This window comes from Bos indicus x Bos taurus, chromosome 14 (genome assembly GCF_003369695.1).
Source record: "Bos indicus x Bos taurus breed Angus x Brahman F1 hybrid chromosome 14, Bos_hybrid_MaternalHap_v2.0, whole genome shotgun sequence".
Taxonomy (NCBI): Eukaryota; Metazoa; Chordata; class Mammalia; order Artiodactyla; family Bovidae; genus Bos; species Bos indicus x Bos taurus.
The window spans coordinates 70,605,764-70,628,553 of NC_040089.1; the positions used below are offsets into that span (position 1 = coordinate 70,605,764).

Here is a 22,790-nt window from a genome sequence, read left to right on the forward strand (position 1 = left end):
GGAAGTTTACAGTTCACATATTGCTGAACCTTCTCTCTCTAGCCTACTTCTTCTCTGATCTCCGGTCAGAAAAGCAACCTGTCTATGACCTCACGTGCCTCACAGTTTATCTAGGCTATCATATATCACTGCCCACAGCTTTGCTGGTGCTAGTTCAGCCAAGAAGGGTTCTAACTCCAGAGTGAGCTGGACCATAAAATTCCCAGGAGGTAAGTAAGCATGAACAATGGATTCTTTTTGGCTTCCAAAGTTCTTGTTTCTTTTGCTCTGGCTCCCAACCTGACTTGAACTATGCTTTTCCTCTCTGCTAAAATCCCAGATTCAAATACAAAAGACCCAATTCTGGAATGGTGGCAGGAACAGCCTCCCAGACCTGGTCTTCAGTGAAACAGTCATAACTGGTGACAGTTACTTTAAAAAACTTAACCATTTAAAGTCTATACAGATTGTCCTGAGGGCATATAGCCAATGAAGAAACGTATATTCAAGAAAACCTACTAAATCTCAGTAAGAACTGTGAGAATCTACGGCATTTGAGCTATGAACTGCTCCCCGCCTCTCCCTGTCCCCAGAGAAAAGTAGGATGTATTCTTCTGCCGTAATTTGTAGGTTATGAAGAAGCTGGCACATAACTGGTCTTGGGTCACAGAGAAAGTACTTGAAACAGTCAAAGAGAATGATTCTATTTTCTGCAATTTCACACGCTCACACAAAAGGGCAAAAAGGGAGCCTCATGATCCTGTTTGGAGAATTTTTACACGGTCACAGCCCAAGTGGTCTAGACTCGGAATGGACACTTATTTGAAGAAGCACAGCTCAAATAGGCATTTCAGCTTTACTCACCTCTCTAAAAATTTTTAAAAATGTAAGTCATAATTTGTGATTAATCTTTAAACCCTTTTTAACTCTCTGGTGGCTCAGCTGGTAAAGAATCCGCCTGCAATGCTGGAGACCTGGGTTCAATCCTTGGGTTGGAAAGATCCCCTGGAGAAGAGAAAGTCTACCCACTCCAGTATTCAGGCCCGGAGCAAATTCCAGGGACCATATACTCCACGGGGTCACAAAGAGTTGGACTAGACTGAGCGACTTTCACTTTCACTCACTTTCAACTCTTCTCTAGAACCTACTAAATCTTCAGGGCCTCACACTCTCCTCCATACCCTCCCTCTGCCCTCCTCTCCAGTGGGTTTGCTAGAGTCTTTCCACCTCTTTGTCCCTTCCCCCTCCCCAATCTAGGGGCTTCCCTGGTGGCTCAGTGGTAAAGAATCTCCCTGCAATGTAGGAGATCCAGGTTGGATCCCTGAGTCGGGAAGATCCCCTGGAGAAGGAAACGGCAACGCACTCCAGCATTCTGGCCTGGAGAATCCCATGGACAGAGAAGCCTGGCAGGCTACAGTCCATGAGGTCACAAAGAGTCGGATACAACTGAGCGATTAACACACACACCTCCCCCATCTATGCAGTTGGCAGAGGAGGCAAAGGAGAATAACAGGACAGCCAGCACCTAAGTGATTTTGCCCAGTTGCACTTCAGTCACATTAAGTTTGCGCGGTTTTGGACTTTATCATTGTGTTTTTGTGTATGTTGTTTAAATTTGTGTTTGTAAAAGAATTACCATGTGTTAGTGGGTTTGTTTTTTTTTTTTTTTTTGGCAAGTTATCTTCTTTCTGTGGACAATGGCTTCTGTGTGCCTTACTGGTGCCCTTTGTCTGCATGTGAGTTTGACTATCTTAGCGTTATGGGTTCATTTCCCTTTCTGAGAAACCTCTCACCTCTCACAACTCCTCAACCCAGGTGGCTGGCAGAGCAGATAGACCGGCAGCCAAGCCCATGAGCGGGCAAGGGAGTGCTACTTCTCAACTTTGTTGCAGCTGCCCCAGGGCTTGAGCCTGTTTAGAGTCTGAGAGAGGAGGGTTCCTTTGTATGAGGGCCTGTCTGGCATGCAGTAGGAGCTCGAGAAAGCTGCTCTGCTTCTGTTTGCAGCTCGGTGTGGCAAAACTGCTGGTCTCTTCTGTGTCGCACCAGTAACTTTCTTAGAAGGGCAGTGAGGGCAATTCAGGTGAATGTGGCTACCATCACAAAAGTTGGAGACAAAGTTCATGTTTGGTCACTGCAGGAGATCATTCAAACTAAGTTTTCAACTCTGTCCTATATCCAATGTCTTCTCCGATCAGGGTCACCATTGCCCATGCCCTGAAGAGTTGTCTTGTTGAGGCCTGTCATGGCTCAACTATATTCCTTTAGTTACCTAAGAAGTGGACTTTCTGCAGAGGGACACAGGATTTCCTTCCTCGCAGGCCAATCTGGTGTTTCCCTCCCTTAGCCACCAAGAAACTGAGCTCCATGTTCATGAGCAAAGGCTGCTAAGGCTAGGAGGCTACTGTCAGATGCTGCCCCCTGCCTTCACTTTGACTTGATCCTTGTCTAAAAGCCCAGGGGAGATGAAAGGCGCTGCCCACGTCTCTCTACAAAAGATGCTATATTACTTCATCCACGTTTGTGAATGCCCAACACAGCCGACCACTCCAATGATGTTAGAGTGTTCCAGAGTAGACAGCCGGTGGAGAACCATTCAGCACAGCATGCGATTCTAAAATATAGTGCTCTCAAAAGTAAATATAGACACTAAAGGGAATGGTATGAAGTTTAAATCGCGGCATAAAAAATATGTTACGTAAGATTCTAACCTTCATGTTCAGTCCTTTTCTCTCAGGACACCTTTCCCTGATTCTTGTTGCAGCTGCCCCAGGGCTTGAGCCTGTTTAGAGTCTGAATGAGGAGGCTTCCTTTTGTATGCTGGCCTTGAGTCATTTTTGCTATTATAGTTCCAGATCTTTTGACATGCATACATACATTTCCAATAAAACCAGATTGTACTGATTTTGTGCATATTGATTTGAAACCTGTTTGTCCACTTAATGTGCTTGTGCATAGTCACTCAGTCGTGTCCAACTCTTTGTGACCTCATGGACTGTAGCCCACCAGGCTCCTCTGTCCATGGGGATTCTCCAGGCAAGAATACTGGAGTGGATTGCTATTTCCTTCTCCAGGGGATCTTCCTGATCCAGGAATCAAACCAGGGCCTCCTGCATTGCAGGCAGATTCTTTACCAACTGAGCTACCTTTTTAGATATTTCATGTTCATGGATTGGAAGAATTAATACTACTAAAATGTCCATTCTACCCAATCCCTATCAAAATTCCAATGGTGCTTTTCACAGAAATAGGAAAAAAATCCTGAAATTCATATGGAACCAGAAAAGACCTTAAGTAGCCACAACAATTTTTTAAGCAAAAACAAAGGTGTAGGCATCACACATCCTGATTTCGATATATATTACAAAAATTGAAAGTGAAAGTGAAAGTCAGTCAGTCCTGTCTGACTCTTTGCAACCCCATGGACTATATAGTCCATGGACTTCTCCAGGCCAGAATACTGGAGTGGGTAGCCTTTCCCTTCTCCAGGGGATCTTCCCAACCCAGGGATCAAACCCAGGTCTCCTGCATTGCAGGCAGATTCTTTATCCACTGAGCCACAAGGGAAGCCCATTACAAAAAATAGCACAAAGCAAAATAAAATGAAGAACAATGAAATGAGGTTTGCCTATAAATAGAAACCTCATTTAAAGTGGCTCCAGGAGGGGCACTCTCATGCTCTACCACTGGAATTCAACTGCAGACCCAGCTGGAAGAGCTGTACCTTTGCAGCTCCACAGGAAGAAAGTTACAGCATGACTACCCAGTAGGAGGAAGGAACAATTTCTCCTTGCCTGGCAATAGCCCAACCATTGAAACCATCACAACTCAGCCAATGAAAATCCACTACACTCTAAATTCTCAGTTTTCTCCAGTGGACTCCAATGTTTATAACAGACTCTCCCACTTCTCCTCTATATTAAAAAAAAAAAGTGTCTCTCTTGTAGTCTCCAAATTCGCCTATGGTGTGCCACAGACTGCATGTCCTAAAACACAATGTTCTTGCTGTTCCCAAATAAATCTATTGTGCTAGTAAAAGAACTCGCTGCATTTTGAGGGTTTGGAATTTGGAAGCAGCTTTTCTAGCCCAGGATCTCACTGAGGCTGTAAACGTGCCATCAGTTGGAGTTGCCGACTTTGGAGTCTTGACTGGAGCTGTGATGTCTGCTTCCAACTTCACTCATGTGACTATGGCCAGGAGGCACCCATCCATGAGGATGTGGCTTTCTCTACAAGGCTGCTTGCAACATGGCTCCTCCCAGAATGGGTAATCCAAGAGACAGTAGATATGACCAAGACAAAATTTGCACCGTCTTTTATAATCTGATCTGAGGAGGGACATGCCATCACATCTGCTAATGTTCCATTGGTCACACAAACAAATCTTACAGAGCGTACAATCTATACAGAGTACTCAGTTCAGTTCAGTCACTCAGTCATGTCCGACTCTTTGTGACCCCATGAATCGCAGCATGCCAGGCCTCCCTGTCCATAACCAACTCCCTGAGTCCACCCAAACCCATGTCCATCAAGTTGATGATGCCATCCAACCATCTCATCCTCTGTCATCCCCTTCTCCTCCTGTCCTCAATCTTTCCCAGCATCAGGGTCTTTTCAAATGAGTCAGCTCTTTGCATCAAGTGGCCAAAGTACTGGAGTTTCAGCTTCAGCATCAGTCTTTCCAATGAATATTCAGGACTGATCTGGATGGATTGGTTGGATCTCCTTGCAGTCCAAGAGGCTCTCAAGAGTCTTCTCCAACACCACAGTTCAAAAGCATCAATTCTTCAGCACTCAGCTTTCTTTATAGTCCAACTCTCACATCCATACATGACCACTGGAAAACCATAGCTTTGACTAGACGGACCTTTGTTGGCAAAGTAATGTCTCTGCTTTTGAATATGCTACCTAGGGTGGTCATAACTTTCCTTCCAAGGGGTAAGGGTCTTTTAATTTCATGGCTACAATCACCATCTGCAGTGATTTTGGAGCCCAGAAAAATAGTCTGACACTGTTTCCACTGTTTCCCCATCTATTTCCCATGAAGTGATGGGATTGGATGCCATGATCTTCGTTTTCTGAACATTGAGCTTTAAGCCAACTTTTCACTCTCCTCTTTCACTTTCATCAAGAGGCTCTTTAGTTCTTCTTCACTTTCTACCATAAGGGTGGTGTCATCTGCATATCTGAGCTTACTGATATTTCTCCCGGCAATCTTGATTCCAGCTTGTGCTTCTTCCAGCCCAGCGTTTCTCATGATGTACTCTGCATAGAAGTTAAATAAGCAGGGTGACGATGTACAGCCTTGACGTACTCCTTTTCCTATTTGGAACCAGTCTGTTGTTCCATGTCCAGTTCTAACTCTTGCTTCCTGACCTGTATATAGGTTTCTCAAGAGGCAGGTCAGGTGGTCTGGTATTCTACAGAATATCATCTCTTTCAGAATTTTCCAGTTTATTGTGATCCACACAGTCAAAGGCTTTGGCATAGTCAATAAAGCAGAAATAGATGTTTTTCTGGAACTCTCTTGCTTTTTCCATGATCCAGCAGATGTTGGCAATTTGATCTCTGGTTCCTCTGCCTTTTCTAAAACCAGCTTGAACATCTGGATGTTCACGGTTCACATATTGCTGAAGCCTGGCTTGGAGAATTTTGAGCATTACTTTACTAGCGTGTAAGATGAGTGCAATTGTGCAGTAGTTTGAGCAATCTTTGGCATTGCCTTTCTTAGGGATTGGAATGAAAACTGACCTTTTCCAGTCCTGTGGCCACTGCTGAGTTTTCCAAATTTGCTGACATATTGAGTGTAGCACTTTCACAGCATCATCTTTCAGGATTTGAAATAGCTCAACTGGAATTTAGTCACCTCCACTAGCTTTGTTCATAGTAATGCCTCGTAAGGCCCACTTGACTTCACACTCCAGGATGCCTGGCTCTAGGTGAGTGGCCACACCATCATGGTTATCCAGGTCATTAAGACCTCTTTTGTATAGTTCTTCTGTGTTTTCTTGCCACCTCGTCTTTACACGTTCTGCTTCTGTTAGGTCAAAACTCTTTCTGTCCTTCACTGTGCTCATCTTCGCATGAAATGTTCTCTTGGCATCTCTAATTTTCTTAAGAGATCTCTAGTCTTTCCCATTCTGTTCTTTTCCTGTATTTCTTTGCATTGCTTACTTAAGGCTTTCTTATCTCTCCTTGATATTCTCTGGAACTCTGCATTCAGTTGGGTATATCTTTCCCTTTCTCCCTTGCCTTTCACTTCTCTTTTTTCCTCAGCTATTTATAAAGCCTCCTCAGACAACCACTTTGCCTTCTTGCATTTCTTTTTCTTTGGGATGGCTTTGGTCACTGCCTCCTGAACAGTGTTATGAACATCCATCCATAGTTCTTCAGGCACTTTGTCTACCAGATCTAACCCTTTGAGTCTATTCAACAATTTCACTGTGACGAATAATCATAAGGGATTTGATTTAGGTCATACCTAAATGGCCTAGGGATTTTCTCTACTTTCTTCAGTTTAAGCCTGAATTTTGAAATAAGGAGCTCATGATCTGAGCCACAGTCAGCTCCCAGTCTTATTTTTGTTGACTATAGAGCTTCTCCATCTTTGGCTGCAAAGAATATAATCAATCCAATGTCGGCATTGACCATTTGATGATGTCCATGTGTAGAGTTCTCTCTTGTTTTGTTGGAAAAGGGTGTTTGCTATGACCAGCATGTTCTCTTAGTAAAACTGTTAGCCTTTGCCCTGCTTCATTTTGTACTCCAAGGCCAAACTTGCCTGTTACTCCAGGTATCTTTTGACTACCTAATTTTGCATTCCAATCCCCTAGCATGAAAAGAACATCTTCTTTTGGTATTATATCTGGAAGGTCTGTGGGTCCTCATAGAACTTGTCAGCTTCAGCTTCTTCAGTATCAATGATTGGGACATAGACTTGGATTACTCTAATGTTGATTGGTTTGCCTTGGAAACAAACTGAGATCATTCTGTTGTTTTTGAGATTGCACCCAGGTACTGCATTTTGGGCTTTTTTGTTCACTATGAGGGCTACTCCATTTCTTCTAAGGGGTTCTTGCCCTCAATAATAAATATAATGGTCATCTGAATTAAATTTGCCCATTCCCGTCTTTTAGTTCACTACTTCCTAAAATGTTGATGGTCACTCTTGCCATCTCCTGCTTGACATGGCCATCATTCCAGGTTCCTACACAATATTGTTCTTTACAGCATCAAACTTTACTTTCACCACCAGACACATCCACACCTAAGCATCATTTCCACTTTGGACCAGCCACTTTTTTCTTTCTGGAAGCTATTTAAATTACCCTCCACTCTTCTCCTGTAGCATTCTGGACACCTTCCAACCTATGTAGGGTGCGGCTTATCTTCTCCAAACAATGAACAAGCCCAATAAGCACTTTCTAGGTTGGACTGAACTAACTGAAGTGGCAGTTCAATCCAGCTATAATGTTCCAAGACTTTGATGGGTGACTGGTTAGGTCACTCAAGTTCAGTGTCAAGTTACCTCATACCTAGCTCGAGCTCAGTGGTCATGCACTACCGTAACCAAGGAATCGAGAGAAACAGAACACTGTTTGAATTAAATGTATCAGTTTATTAAATGTGAGCACAGACATGAAAGACTAATGGCAATATGTAAACCACACAGATGTCTCTTACCTAACCACCAGCCCTTTCTCAGCTAGAATTAGTCAAGTCTCCCACCTGAGTGGCTGGAAGCCAGATTTCAGCCTGGCTATGGCTATGGCTCACCTCGGTTGTACTTCTTTCTCCCAGTCCTGCCCCAACTAACTCTAACATCCCATGCTTTGCTCAGCTAGTCTTTACCGTCTCTGGTAGTTCTTTCTCTAAGTGTATGCTAGCTGCAAGGATGCTGCAGTCACTGTGTACAGCTGACCCTTGAACAACAAGAGTTTGAACTTCCCAAGTCCACTTATATGTGGATTTTTTTCCGTAGTAAATAATACAGTGCTACTTGATCTATGGTCGGTTGAATCGGTAGACATGGAATCACAGATACAGAGGAACAGTAGATCCAGGTGAACTGAGACTATAACGGGCTGACTATAACTTATACTGGATTTCCTACCATGCTTGGAGGTTTGGGGCCTCTGTCCCCTCCTCGTTCAAGGCTCCAATGTATATACACCTAGGGTTTTCTCTGTGGCTTGTATCTTTCTACCTCACCTCCCACCATGGAGATTTCAACAAATGAACTGGGGAGCTGAGGAACTGCATACTTGGACACCACCATGCATGGCTGATTCTTTCCCCATTTGGCACACCCTGTGGGTGGCTCCATTCCTCTACGTGTTAGACTAACTGCTCGGTTACATGGGTGTTTGCTGCTGCTTCTGAGCATCTTTGTCTCTGCTTTCCAAGGGCTTACTTGGCTACTGGCCATTTGACAGCCCTCAAGTCTTCTCAGTTCCAAAGGGATCACCCTGGTTATTTGGAGAGATCAGGCAGTGTGATGTGGGGATTAAACGTACAGAACTTTGGAATATCCACATATGGCTTTGTTCGCTGGGTGATGAGAAATGAGCTACCTCACCTCTTTGTGTTGGGTAAAATAGGGGAAATAATACTTCAGTTTAAGGATCACATTGGTCAGGTCCTGGCAGAAAACTGATTTCGTGTTATGTTGTTCAAATGAATGGGTTACTCACAGAGGTGTGAGCAAGAATGGGGGTACAAACAAGGGTTGTTGAGGCACCCGGAGACGAGCAGCAGTAGGAAGCCATTAGCATCCCTAAAGCTGAAAGGCGAAAGGGAGGAAGAGCCCACCGAGAACCAGAATTGTGGAAGAGGTGCTGTAGAGTGGACAGGTGCAGCTAAAGCTGGAGGTGCAGCCTGAAGCGTGGAGAGAACAAGGAAGACATTTCCCAGTGTCTCTCTCATCTCACCTGCGGGTGCTACCTATGGGCTGAATGGAATGGGAATCAGGAGACAAGAGAGCCTGGCAGGTGCAGCTGGAGAGCAGGGCTTCCAAGCGCAGAGCAGGGCACAGAGGGTTTAGTGAAGGGGCTGAAGAACCAGACGAAACTAGCAGCACGGGATTAAATGAGAAAATATACAGTATACTTTCCACAGGACCTGGCACATAGCAACTACCCCACAAAGAGTGATTGTGGTTATTGTTAATATCACCAAGGCTGCAAGGTCACTGGACTTTCCGGTTATACCTGAAGCCATCTTTGCCCCTCTAAGCAAGTCATGACGCTTGGTTTAGTAACGCACTCTCTCTGGGTCTGCTGACACCAGAGCTTTAATGATCTAGTTTCTGTTTTCATCAGGTGAAATGTAGGCTGTTTAACCTGTCCCCAGATTTACAGCAAGAAAAAATAATTTCTGAGCAAAGTTCTTTTGAGAAATCTGTCCATCTGGGCACCACAGATCCCTTTACACATGGCCTAAGACTTTCCTTTGTTCCTCTTATCTAATGAGCCAAGACGAAATGGTCATGCTAATGGAAACTGCTTTGTACTCCAACTGCTGCAGCCCAAGCATAAAATCCATGATTTCGTAAGGGCTTAAAAATGTCTTTTAAACTCCCTTACCTCACCACTATTCGGCTGCCTGCTGTCTTTCCCGTTTTGTTTTTGTCCCTGTCACTGGTCCAAGGTGTCAGAGGACCTGATGCTCCCTGCCCCCTTTACTGCCTCTGATCACACCCCTCTCTTTCCTCACCTTTCCTTTTTTCCCCTTAGATCTTGTTTCACATTTCCCACTCTTCTCAGTTTTCATGCTTGAAGGCTGGCCTCTCAGTCAACACTGCCAGCCAGTCAAATCCGTCTTGTTGTTCAAGGAGATAGACTGATTAAATCACCGCAGGTAAGATAAAAATCTTTGGTTCTTTGACTCTTCTTGGCTGCTTGGTGTGGCTCTGCACTCCAGGTTTGAGGTTTCTAAAGGGCTGAATGTGATGACTAACCTCCTTGCACCTTCAGTCGTGTCCACCTCTTTGCAACATGGCCAGGCTCCTCTGTCCATGGGATTTTCCAGGCAAGAATACTGGAGTGGGTTGTCATTTCCTTCTCCAGGAACCTCCGTGCACTGTAGTAAAGTCTGACTGTTCAGTTTGGTTGAGTCTGTGCTGAAGACAGAGAGTGAGCCAGTGACCTGTGTATAGCTTAGAAAAGCAGAGAGGTGTGACTCTAAGGACAGTCTTAAATCTTGAAAAGCGTATGTACAAAACTTGTAAATTTTTATATTTTGGAACTTTGCTTCTTTGGGGTTGAGGCAAACTGGTCACCCCTCTGCCTGTGAGAGCTCTCTACAGTCTGTGGGCTAGCAGTGTGCTGATCTTTTAAAGTTTCTTTCCCTACCCAATCCCCCTTTTTTGATGAGGTTTCAGTGAGGTCTGTTAGGGGTGTATCCTGCAGCTTAATTGGCTTAAAATGTTCTCTCCTTTGGTGTGGTCTCTTTGGGGACCAATTGGGAGAAAAAAAAACCAATAGTGTAACTGTTTTGATACTGAAAATTGATAAATGTCTTTTTGAAATAACCAGTCCCTCCAAAATAAATAAATACAATATGACAATCTCAAAAAAAAAAAAAAAATTATTAGAACAATTTAAAACCAGACATGTATGTATTTTAGGAACCTAAATACTGGCTACATTACTGAGCCTAAATTGTGTGGTCCTTAGAGTATATGAATTGAATAATCATTATTAATGGAACATGAAATGCATGAATTTCATCATTCTTGATAATCATTTACTTTGAAGACTTAAAAGTTGAAAGCTATTTAGAAGACAATACTGTATACTGTTAGGATTCAATCCAAGTATAAATTTTGTCGGATTCAATCCAAGTATAAATTTTGTCGTTAAGAACCAGGCTGGCTGGATTTAGCAGGATTAAGCTTGGCTTTCAAAGTTATTTCTGAAAGGAACAAAAAGTGACCTTCATACTGTAATAAAGTCTATCTAGATACCATTTACCCAGCATGTCCAGGTCTCAGCTACAGTAAATAGTAGTTGTTTTATTAATGAAAAAGGTCAGAATTAAAGTATGTTAATGAACAGACTAAGGATACCAGTTGTCGAGACCCTCTTGCTACACCCAAAGACAAAGCTAACGATAACCCATATTCAGGCATGTGTTTGACTAGTGAGCATGAAATCTTCGTCTAGGAAGAATTACTTTTTTAAAAAAGCTGAGATATTCAAGTGAGTTATATTATTCCAGTCCCAATTTAACAGTCAGCATTTAATCCACTTCTTTCTCATCCCCAATCCTAGCTATGGCTGATGGGAGTAATAAGCCAAGACCATCAAAAACTGGAGGGGACATATGTATACCTATGGCTGATCCATGCTGATGTATGGCAGAAACCCAAACAATATTGTAATTATCCTGCAATTAAAGATAAATAAGGAAAAAAAAAAGCAAACAGGAAAAACCAAGGTATAATTTATCTATTTTTTATAGGATAGTCATTAGTTCAATCAGTTAATGCACTGTTAACTCAATAAAGTTATCAATGGGAAAGGTACAGAGAAGTCATTAGCGAAGGAATGCTCTCTAATCTCCAAATTCTTCACCAAGTTTCATTTTCATTGCTTGTTTAAAGGGCATTTTTTCTTTAAAGTCCTACCATTAAGGTATGGAACATAAAACTCGCTTGTAATCCATCATGTTTTTAATGTTAAATCTACACTGCAATCAAGTAATCTCTCTGGGAACTGATAACCAAAGTTCGCTTTTAATGGGGAGAAGGGGCCGATGATGCCCATCAGCAGTGGATCTACTGTTCTGTTCATACTATGGAATGCTACTTGTTAGTAAGGAGACTATGAATAGACTCAACATAAGTGAATCTCAAAAAAACGAACAAAAGTCACATATGAAAGAGTAAATACTACATGATTTCATTTATATGAATTTCTAGAACAAGTAACACTAATCTATTGTGACAGAAGTCACACAACAGTTCTATGGGGAAGGATTAACCGGAAAGGGGCATGAGGGAATTTTCTGTTGGAGTAATGCAAAGGTCCTGTATCTTGACTGGGGTTGTAGTTACCAAATCTCAAATTACATATTTAAAATCTGTGCATTTTATTGAATGTAAAGTATACCCCAGTTTTTTTTAAAAGTGCTATCTATCTAGAGGATCCTAAAGTTAAATGTAACCTATCACCACACTGCTCCTGCTGGTGCTAAGTCGCTTCAGTCATGTCCAACTCTGTGTGACCCCAAAGATGGCAGCCCACCAGGCTCCCCTGTCCCTGGGATTCTCCAGGCAATACTGGAGTGGGTTGCCATTTCCTTCTCCAATGCATCAAAGTGAAAAGTGAAAGTGAAGTCGCTCAGTTGCGTCCGACTCTTAGTGACCTCATGGACTGCAGCCTACCAGGCTCCTCCATCCATGGGATTTTCCAGACAAGAGTACTGGAGTGGGGTGCCATCGCCTTCTCCTCCTATCACCACAGAAAGCATCTAATGAATCTATTAATTAAAAAACAACACAGGTCGTTCATTCAGAAAGCAGATACGAAGCTTTAATTCACTGTGGGCATTTCTATTCACTATATAATATATAAACTTTTCATATTTCTTCACACAGATAAATCTTTTATAAGACTTTTTTCCCTCCAAGTACTGTGTACCATAACACCATTACATTTAACTAGCTAAGGACATATTATAAATACCATGAGCCACTGACTATATACAGAAAATGACACGTTAGAAAGTATAAATTAAAAATGTTTAAGAAAGGCTAAATACAATGAAAGTTTACATGTATTCTTTAATTCTAGATATCACATCACAGTGACAACCAATTACAATAAAATCAAAACTTCTTTTAGAAGATAATACATTCAAATTTCTAACATCCAATTATTTTCATTTCCACACTGTTAATACTACAGGCTTAACACGACAGGCTTTTAGACTGCAGACCAAGTTTCTTGTGTAATAATAACAAAGTTTCTTGTGTAATAATAAGAATTACTATCTTGATCATGATCAAAAGAAACCAAATTTATATATACTGTACTATACAGAGATGAGACTTTATTAAGTATAATATGGAACTCTTTAGTAAAGGTGTTCAAGAGAAATTCAAATAGTAGCCTGAAAATGAGTTTTAACTGCTACTGTATTCTACATACATTCCGTTAAAAAATGAAGTCTCTGTCAAAACATTTATAAATAAGTATATAGTATAATAGCTTTTCCCCCTCCAAAATACCACCTGGGAGAAAATTTCCAAGGTGACTCAAGGAGGGGAAAAAAAAAGGCCTCAGAAAACAAACATTATATGGTCTCATAAGCGGCAATCTTCCAGAGTCTATTTTCAATTGGAATAAATTCTGCAGCCAATTCTACCTTGCTTCGGTGTTCACAGTCCAGAGTCCTTGAATATCTAGTTCAGTATTCTACAGAAATCTGCAAGGACTCCCAAACACCCCTCAACTAATTACACAAGGGAAAACTGATCATGTTCTGTATTAAAACTTATGTGAAAATTGTACATAGTCATAGCCATTCTTTTAACAGTGATGCTAGAATAAGTGATGAAATATATGCACAGCTGTACACGAATCACCATTAAACACAGGAACACAACGCCATTTGATGCATATCAAATAAGCTCCCCAAAAGCCAATCTGAATATATTTATTTTCATTTACTTTGATACAGCGTTGGAAGGGTCTGCATATAATTACGGAGACTGCTGCAAACAATATTTGATGCTATTAAGTGTTCCATTAAGCAGCAGGCATGCACAATAGTTACTTTAAAAAATTTCTCATGTATGTATCTTAACATTTCTATTTATAAGCTACAATATGTTTAAAGCATTTAGTAATCTTTAAACCAATTATTTAAATTGACCTATACCTAAGTGGGGAAAAACAACAACAAAAAACTTCATCTCAACACCTGAAGGTAATATTTAAACTTTACTCCCCCAAATTATGTAAATTTTTTTTAATATGTCATCCTTAAAATTCCAAACATGACAAAAATTCTTACCACTACTAGATTAGAAGTATGATTTCTCAGCAGCAGTCTACCCATCACACACTTAAAGCATGCCACACTTCAGGGGTTTACATGGTAAGAGTGACGTGCTGGCTGTAGATGACCATAATTGAACATCAGTCTCTTCTCTTCATTCTGGATCTTTTATTTCAAACTAAATAAAGCTTTTCATTAATATAAACTAAAACTTTTTTCCCTTTATTTAACACCAATAGAGGAGATAAAACACCTTTATTGTCTTCAAGTGCCCGGCAAAATAGAAAATCTTTCAACTACATTAGGTAATCGGGTGAAGGGCTAGTGTTTGTTTTCTCATTTAAGGAGCATTCCAAGTCAAATGATCACACACAATGACAAATTCAGATTGCCTGGTTCTCGGTCCTTTATGGCTTAAAGCAGTGGATTTGAAAACTACCTCTGGTTAAAATAAAGTTCATGAATAATGCACAGGTTGTACATCTAGGAAATCATGCAATAAATATATGTTCTCATGTACACTGGAATCTTGGTGATGAAAGGGGTCTGCAGGTGTGAACAGTAATGTTTCTTCATTTTACCAAAAGAATACACCCAGCAAGTTCATTGCTTTGGGCCTATTCAAAACCCTGTTTGCCAGGTCATCCTGATTTTCTCAGAGTGATAAAAGCAGCCAATGTCGTAAGCCATCTTACGACAGTTAAGGAACTGATGGGCCTCAACTGCAGGTGCTGTGAGGTCTGAACTAAGCAGAACGAGATTCTCAGGATCCTGCCACTCTGCTACAAAGTCACTTTGGACTACCTGGCAGACTAGAGTATCAAATAGGGAAATGCTGAGAATGACCCACTGGAAATATTTACTATAGTATTATCTTAAAAAAAAAACCTATCTGCCCTTTAAATCTATTTGAGAATTGCCTTGGTAAGACCCACTCACTGTTCCTGGTTTTGATATGCCCCTACAACATGAGAATTGAACTGAACTACAATGATTGTAATGTCATCTCTGTACATCCGAGCAAGCTCTTCAGGAAGACTAAGCATTTTGGAGAGGCGCTCATGATCAACAGCCCCAAACTCATTGTTGCCCACAGCGTGGCGAATAAGGTGGGTTGCTGCATTCTGGTCCTCAAACACCGATGACATCTTAGCTCTCCGTTCTGTTAAAAGGCCATGCATCTGCCCCAGAGTCACCTTATAGCCACCAACGGCTATTGGCTGCTGGTGGTGCATGCCTGTTAGGTACTCACCCACAATCCTAACCACATCCTGCCTGTGCATTGTCTCCCACAGCCCATCAGTCGCCAGTACCAGAAATTTATCCTGTGGCCTTAATCGGTGGTAAGTTACTTCTGGTTCAGCAGTGAGATAAGGAGGTGTGTAATAATTAGGAGGGATGAACTTGGTGTATTCATTGTCATTCAACTGGTCTGGGCCAGATTCTATCACTCTCTTCTGAAGGTCAATGCTCCATTTGAACTTGACGTCTCCAAAAGCCCGAAAAGGCATCAGCAAGCCAAGCAGCCGATCCTGTTTCACCACACTCTTGGCCTCGTTCTTTGGGTGCTCCAGTTTCAGCCGTTCCACTTCTCTCTCATTCTGAGCGTTGTGGTCATTAGACAGCGTGACTGCTGACCAAGAGCCGTCCTCTTCCTGCACTCCCAGCATGGCTCTGCTATCGCCAGTGTTGGCCACGTGAAGGTCAACGCCATCCACGTGGGCCACGCAAGCTGTGGCCCCAGAAAATGCCACTCGAAGCACTAGGTAGTTGAGGAAAGAATTGGGATCACCAACTTGAGCCTCCAAGGAGATGTCATTATCAAGCCTCTTGAAAGCATTAATCAAAGCCTCCTTAACATCAATATCAGTCGACTCCCCAGTGTTGAGGTCAATAAGCTCTTGCCAGTAAGTCCTCAAGCTGTTGAAATATAACTTGGATGCCTCCTTACTGAAGTAATCGTTGGGGTGCTTGTGCCACTGGAGAATGGGCAGCAGGGCTCGACCACTCTCTACAGCATTTTCGATCTCCAGCAAAGTCTCGTGGGGTAACAAAGAGACAGCAATATAATAAAAGAGTCTTTCACTAACTGCCTGGGAGCAAGCACAGCCTGCGTGGCCATCAAAAACCCCCAAAAGCATCCCTCTGGTCTGCAAGCAGGTTGCTGCACTCCTCCGGTCCTCAATGGGTGCGTTTGCCGGCAGCTGATTGCTGTCAAATCCAAGGACAGAACTTACATTTTTGCCATCAAATTCTGGCACTTTGAAACTGTACTCATTAGCTTTCAGGATGCTATTGACTTGGGGAGGTGTGAGGTAAAACTTCTGCGGTGTGGAAGCGTATCTCCTTCCTTGGGTGTACTGCCACCAGCTCTCCTTTGGCCTGTAAAAGGTAGCATACGCCGGATGGGGTGTGTATCTCGGGCGACTCTGCGGAATATAAGGGGGTGAGCAGCAGAGATGTTTGTGGTGGCAGTAACATGCAGTGCCATAGATTCTGCTCAGTTCACAGTTACGAATCAGAGGGAAAAACAGTTGAGTTGGTGCTGGCATGGCATCAGAGAACAGTGGCAGGCTGGAACTTCTGACCGGGATTCCTAGACAGCAATTTCACAGGTACGCACAAAGAAAAAAAGTTACAGATTACTTAATCTATTTTTGCTTTCATAACAGATATTTAGCAGGTGAATTTACAAGTGCCCCGTGCCTCCTAAGGTACTATATTTTACACATATACCATGTACTATCTCTACAGGATATACTCTGCTAAGTGCACTCGATTACTTAATGGAGCCAGGGGCAAACTGTCTTCCAGCTTTACTTTTCTCTTTGTAGTTCTTTATGCAGCACAAACTGGGCAGAATGTACAATAGATCTGGCTGGGAAGAGCGGAGATGAAGGTTATATAACATCATGCAGTGGCAGTCTACCTGGCCAATCACCCTTCTTTTTATCCTTAAAAAAGGCCATGGGTCTCCCATATTGCACAGGGACTTTTCCCATTTATGAAGATCCTGTTTCTAGAGCCATGGTCAATGGTTAGCATTTGATACACCTGGATAGCACCATAAATGTGTTTGGATGCAGCCTCGACCTGTGTGTATTCATGAATTATTTGTACAATATATACATACGTTACTATAATTAACACGTACACGAAAAATCTTACATAATGGATAAAAATAGAAGTTCCAAAATGCCCTCCTTGCATCCAGGAGATGGTCTTGCAAACAATGCTTCTCCAGACCACTGTGCCGATTTGGCAAGTTTAGGGACACAGGTCTGCCACCAAGTCACCAAATAATCCTGGAAAAGCGGGCAGGTTTCATTTATTCATTAATTTTACTATACTTTTTGTGATTAAAAAAAAAAAAAACAAGTATTTTAGTAGCTCTAAAACTTTATTAGTAACATAAATGGTCTCAGTTCTGGAACTTAATTTACTTGTTAGTATTTTCCTCTGCCTATCAGCCATAAAAGAAAGCTACAGAAATATGGTCTTCATCTTTTATGGACCCCAAGTAGAATTCACCCGTAGAAAAATATTCTCTTACATTTTAAAAAATGGTTATCTATTTGCCTTTGGAAATTAATAAACAGTGAAACAGTAGTCTAATGTTCTACGGTTTGGCTTAAAAAGGTAGAGCATTATACTCGTGAATAAATGAAAAATCGTATCACTTATATCTGGAAGTGGAACACTGAAAATATTTTGATGAGCATTTATCTAGAAAATGTAATAAACATGTATCAATAAGCCAGGTAATCTATACACGAAAAGAATCCCTCTTGTAACACATATTTCCCCTGAATTCTTGAGGTATGGCCTCAAAGTGTTTAACTGGCCTATAAACAAATAGGCTTTAGAAATATCTTAAATAGGGAAACAAATGCAATAAACAAAAAGGAATAAGGAATAGAAAATCACTTGAGCCTTAATATCAACTATTTCTTCCTAAGGTTGAACACGTTAAGAAAAATTTTTACAAATATCATAGAGTATTAGCTATATATTACATTATTTTCACATACCCTTTTTGGAAAAACAGTTAGAAAAATGATAAGTGGAATATAGGGAGCAAACACTGAGTTTGCTTCGGTAATAAGCACTGTGTAAGCCAGTCGTATAGAACCCCTTTTGCATGTGATAGAATGTACCATTATTTTAACTGCACTATTTAAGAAGAAATTTGTTTACAAAATTGAAAACAAGATTAGGCAAGAGAAGGTAATGAATAGAATTTTGGAAATAAGAGCAATAACTAAATAACGTCTGAAAGGCAGTCAGGTCTTTCAGAAGACCTGAAATTCCAGAAGAACAGGAATCTATCAAGAATAACCACTTAAATAACAGCACTTTAAACTGAATACCTGAAAGTCATCCAAAGGTTAAGTGTACATGACTGAGCCAGGAGATGTGCTACAACGCTGGGCCACATGACATTGGCTTTCAGATACGAACGATATCTCTTGCTAGGTTTGTATGCAGAAAGCACATGGACTTATTTCATGCTTTGTATGAAGATTATTTCTATTATTAAAAATGGAAACATACCAATTTTCATGAAAATAAATTTTCTCTGTAAGTTTATATACGTCTGCATTTAAGCTTACTTTACTATGTAAGAATTTTAGAGGAAAAAAAATACCTGTGTTTCTGTATGGAATGCAGGTTGAATCAAAGTACTGTTTGTGTTTGGAGGCGGGGTTTGAGAGACAGATGTGTAACAGAACTGGGCTATATGACATCTGATCAAGAAATAACAAGACCGGGAAACTCACACTTTCCTTAAATTCCTTTGTTTTGACAATCCTCCTGCTTTTCTAATTGACTGCAAAATGAACTATTTTGGCAAAAGAACTGATTCACGCAGCAGATGCTTTGAATACATAAATTCACACACCAGGCACTCAAGTAACATACATTTTTCCTTCAGGCATAAATTCTCAAGATTAAAAACAAAAAAGCAGAGAGTCAATTTTATTAATTCGATCTTTCAATTACTCAGGGGTTTAGCATATGGACCGAGGTTCCCAACATGCCTCTCAAAGTCAAATTCCTAGGGAAGTTACCTACTCTGTGATTAAAGAGCATTCGTTCACCACCAGTACAAGTGACATACTCTCTCTATCAGACCAGTTACTCCTGGAAGTTAATGTACTTTCGAATGCTTTCATAAACCGTAAGTGAACATTCGAAACACTCTTGAGTATCCTTCTGAATATCCTGTGATTCAACAACAAAAGTCCATGAAATCAAAACTCTTGTTGACAACTTGCTAAATTAACGAAGTTAAAAGGGCTCTGATGCAGCAGTAAGAATAGCAGCAAGGTACAGTTGTGGTAAACTGAAGCACCGTCAAATCTTCAAGTTATTTCTGGCCACAATTTCACTTAAAAATTCCGATCCCATGATCCCGACTTGGCCACCTTAGGTACAGCATCTTAGTCTTAGGCAGATTTTGCCAGTGACTAATAAGGAAAAATGAGCTGTAAGGAGAAACAGGAAAGAGATCCATCCATTCTTATTGATGTACTCTGCAGGGCTTGTGCCAGGAAATGATTCCACTTTATCAATAAACTCTCAGAACAAACTAATTAAGAGAATGCAATTACTGCCCCGACTCCAGAGCTCTTTAGCTTTGCAAAGCTTTTGGTGTAAATGGAAAAAAAAAAGCTTTACTAATCATTAAATGTGTCAGAACCCCAGTTTATGTAATCCGATTGCATTAAACACCCCGCATAAAGACTCTCTGCGATTTTTCAGCATTTTGGGGCAACGTTTAGCCATTTCACAGCTCCTGTTATCTCTACATGAATGAAGAAACCTGCTGCCTTTGGAATACTCCGAAGCCCCAAGTCAGCACTTGTTTGATCAGTTTCCTTTGTACCCTACCTGAAAATGGCACTCACTTAAGGCGTCAACTGCTATCCTGGTGCAGGATCCCTTTGTCCCCCCTTTTCTACCTACCTCACCTCTTCATTCCACACAAACCCACCTAACACCATCCACACGCAAAATCAGTCATCATCCTCCCTGGGTACCCAACGCTAGGTAGTTAAGGGAATACCTACCAATTCGTCTGGGCCCGGGACACACACACATTCTCCTGTCATCACAACACGGAGCCGACAACATCCACAACCCGCGCGGAGAGCAGCAGCGACAGCGGCACCGGCCCATTGAAAAGCAAGGCAGAGATGCTCGTTAGAGGAGGCGTCGGCAGGGGAGGCGCGAGCGGAGGAGGGGCGAGGTCTCGCTGCAGCCGGGTGAATGGGGCTAGGAGGTGGGGTGGGGTGAGGTGGGGTGGGGGAAAGAGAATAGAGGCGCAAGACCGGGGGTGGGGAGGAGGGCGGAAACCTAACCAACAAACCCACCCCTCGGGAGCCGCGGAGCTACAGCTGGAGGCGGCGGGGGCCCAGACGCCGGCGGAGGCGCGCCCCGGGACCGGCCCGTCCATCCAGCCCCGGCGCGGAGCCCACGGGAGCGCAGCATCCTCCTCCCGCCCACGCTGCGCCGGCCGCAGACCTGAAAACCGAGGGTCGGCCCGCGGGGTCACCCTGGGCCCAGGGTGTGCGTGTGAGGGGGGGAATCCTCAGGCAGAGCGCCTCCGCGCCACCTGAGCCGCACCTGCCTCGGACCCACCCTCGCGCCGGCCCTCACGGCGCCCCGGGCGCGGCCAGCGGGCGAGGCGGGCCCGCCCCCGCGGCCCTGGAGCCCCGCGGGCAGTCCCCCGGCGCCGTCACGCTCGCCGCGGCCCCGACGCCCCTCGAGCGCGCACCTGGCGCCCCCAGGCTCGTCTCCTCACGCGTGCCGGCCGCCCGCCTCACAACTTCGGGCGGGCGGAGGAGGATTCCGGACGGCGGTTCGGCGCTGGGGTGAGGGAATACGAACCGGACACGGCAGAGGGAGGAGCCGCTTCTTCTCAAGAGGAGGCGGCGGCGGCGGCGACGGCACTTCCCGGCGGTCCTTCCTCACGAGCGGCCGCGACTCCTAGGAGCGCGGCCCCGGGCCCCAGGCCGGCCCACTCCGCCCCGCCCCCTCCCGTCCCCCTACGCCGCGCCGGGCCCCCGCCCTGCCCCGCCCGCGCTTTCGGGTCCGAGCGCTTCCCGCCTTCCCATTGGGTGCGCAGTGGCGAGGGGGCGGGGCGCAGCAGAGCGGGCCGCTGCTCGGCGCGTGGGGGCGGAAGAGCCGCGCGCTCCCCGCCCGCTTTGTGACGTCACGAGGGTCAGACACGCCCGTCCATCCGCGCGAGCTGCCCATTGGCTCTGCGGGCCTGCCTCACGTGACCGCGCCCGCCCCCGCGCCCGCTATAGCCGGGTGGAGGGAGGGCTGCGCGCGTCCGTGGGCTTCACTGAAGGGCCGGGAGGGAGGAAGCGCCGGGGTCGGCACGAGCGTCCCCGAGCGGGCGGGGCCCGTGAACGGCCGCTTCCCGCAGGCAGGCTTCCACGACGCACCGGCACCTCGGCGAGCCTCCTTCCCTCCTTACGGGTGGGCTGGGGCTTCGTAGTTTTGGGCTGCGAGGGGAGGCTCCCTGCCCAACGGGAAACTAAATTCCCAGAGACGGCCCTACCTGGAATAACAAGGCATGAGAGGACCCCAGGGTATCTGAGGCCTGGTTCATGGGATTCTTTTCGGAGCGTTGACTTTGGAGCATGGTTTCTGTCATTTTCTGGACATGTCTCAGGGCCCAGCAAGAGAAAGGCGGTCTGGACAGCAGCCAGAGGAAGTTGTGATGAAGGAATTATTGACTCTGTCGAGTAGGTGTGTGTGCTCACTTTTTCTGAAAGAAAGAAAGTGAAGTCGCTCAGTCGTGTCCGACTCTGCGACCCCATGGACTGTAGCCTGCCAGGCTCCTCCATCCATGGAATTTTCCAGGCAAGAGTACTGGAGTGGGCTGCCATTTCCTTCTCCAGGAGATCTTCCCGACCCAGGGATTGAACCCGTGTCTCCTGCATTGTAGGCACACCACGTTTTCTGAAGGGCTTTGAAATCAGTCTTTATTTGCCCTGAATAAGAAAAGGGTAGAACGCACAATGCGAAAATGGGAAGATCCCTGAACTTTCTGTGTCAGGACCTTCATCCAAGTCACTTCTGCTCCGTGAGCCTCAGTTTCCACTTCTGTTAAGCTGGATTGGGGTGGCGTTGGCAGTCTTGGTTAAAGGGTAGACATGGCAGGGGCTGCTTCACTTGTTTCTGTCCATACGTAATCTCCTCTTTATGGGAACTGAGTCACTGATAGTGGCTTCTGAAAACTTCCTTGGAGATGGTATCAGGCAGATCATTGCACTTATCCTGCTGCTGCTGCTAAGTCGCTTCAGTCGTGTTCGGCTCTGTGCGACCCCATAGACGGCAGCCCACCAGGCTCCCCCGTCTCTGGGATTCTCCAGGCAAGAATATTGGAGTGGGTTGCCATTTCCTTCTCCACTCTGTCTACTGTTAAAAACAGTTAACTGACTTATTAAGCATATCTGCTTACGAGCCGATAAAATTCCCAAAGTGATGTGCCCAGGTTATAAAAAGCTGTCATATTAACAGTATTGTGGAGTTTTGTTTTTGTTAATTTGCACTATCTGATTTTATGTATTAAAGGAGAAATTTTATAGACACAAAACAGTGCCAGGAACTGGTTCTTTATAGCTCCTAGATTTTTCCAACTACCTCCTCTATTCTCTAAATAGAGGGCATTTTGGCCCAGCCCCAAGCTTCCCACGGAACTCTTGTGGCTATTTTTATGTGGCCCTCATCCATTTTACATGGGCCTATCTGCTTCACATCAACCCCTCTTTTTTACTTCTCAAATGAGC

At 43.9% G+C, this 22,790-nt stretch overlaps 1 protein-coding gene across 9 annotated transcripts; it reads right to left on the reverse strand.

The window, feature by feature from the left end:
• Nucleotides 1-12,486: 12,486 nt before the first annotated feature.
• PDP1 (pyruvate dehyrogenase phosphatase catalytic subunit 1) lies at nt 12,487-21,038 on the reverse strand. Of its 9 annotated transcripts, none has more exons than XM_027561547.1 (4): nt 20,878-21,017; nt 20,058-20,092; nt 17,152-17,288; nt 12,487-16,579 (listed from the first exon to the last, which is right to left on the reverse strand). In XM_027561547.1, the coding sequence occupies exon 4, from the start codon at nt 16,533-16,535 to the stop codon at nt 14,919-14,921; it is 1,617 nt and encodes a 538-aa protein (XP_027417348.1). In that variant the 5' UTR covers nt 16,536-16,579; nt 17,152-17,288; nt 20,058-20,092; nt 20,878-21,017; the 3' UTR covers nt 12,487-14,918. The 9 variants fall into 9 exon arrangements, with proteins under 9 accessions (XP_027417348.1, XP_027417351.1, XP_027417346.1 ...); XM_027561550.1 differs by having other exon boundaries at nt 17,138-17,288; XM_027561545.1 differs by lacking the exon at nt 17,152-17,288 and having other exon boundaries at nt 20,878-21,038.
• Nucleotides 21,039-22,790: the final 1,752 nt, after the last annotated feature.

Coding starts and splice junctions, on each gene's coding strand:
- PDP1 (XM_027561544.1), bottom strand. CDS start 20,443: ATGGACGGGCCGGTCCCGGGGCGCGCCTCCGCCGGCGTCTGGGCCCCC. Junction 20,093..20,360: donor AGCTCCGCGGCTCCCGAGGG/GTGGGTTTGTTG, acceptor TTGTGATGACAG/GAGAATGTGTGTGTGTCCCG. Junction 16,580..20,057: donor TCCCGGGCCCAGACGAATTG/GTAGGTATTCCC, acceptor ATTGCTGTCTAG/GAATCCCGGTCAGAAGTTCC.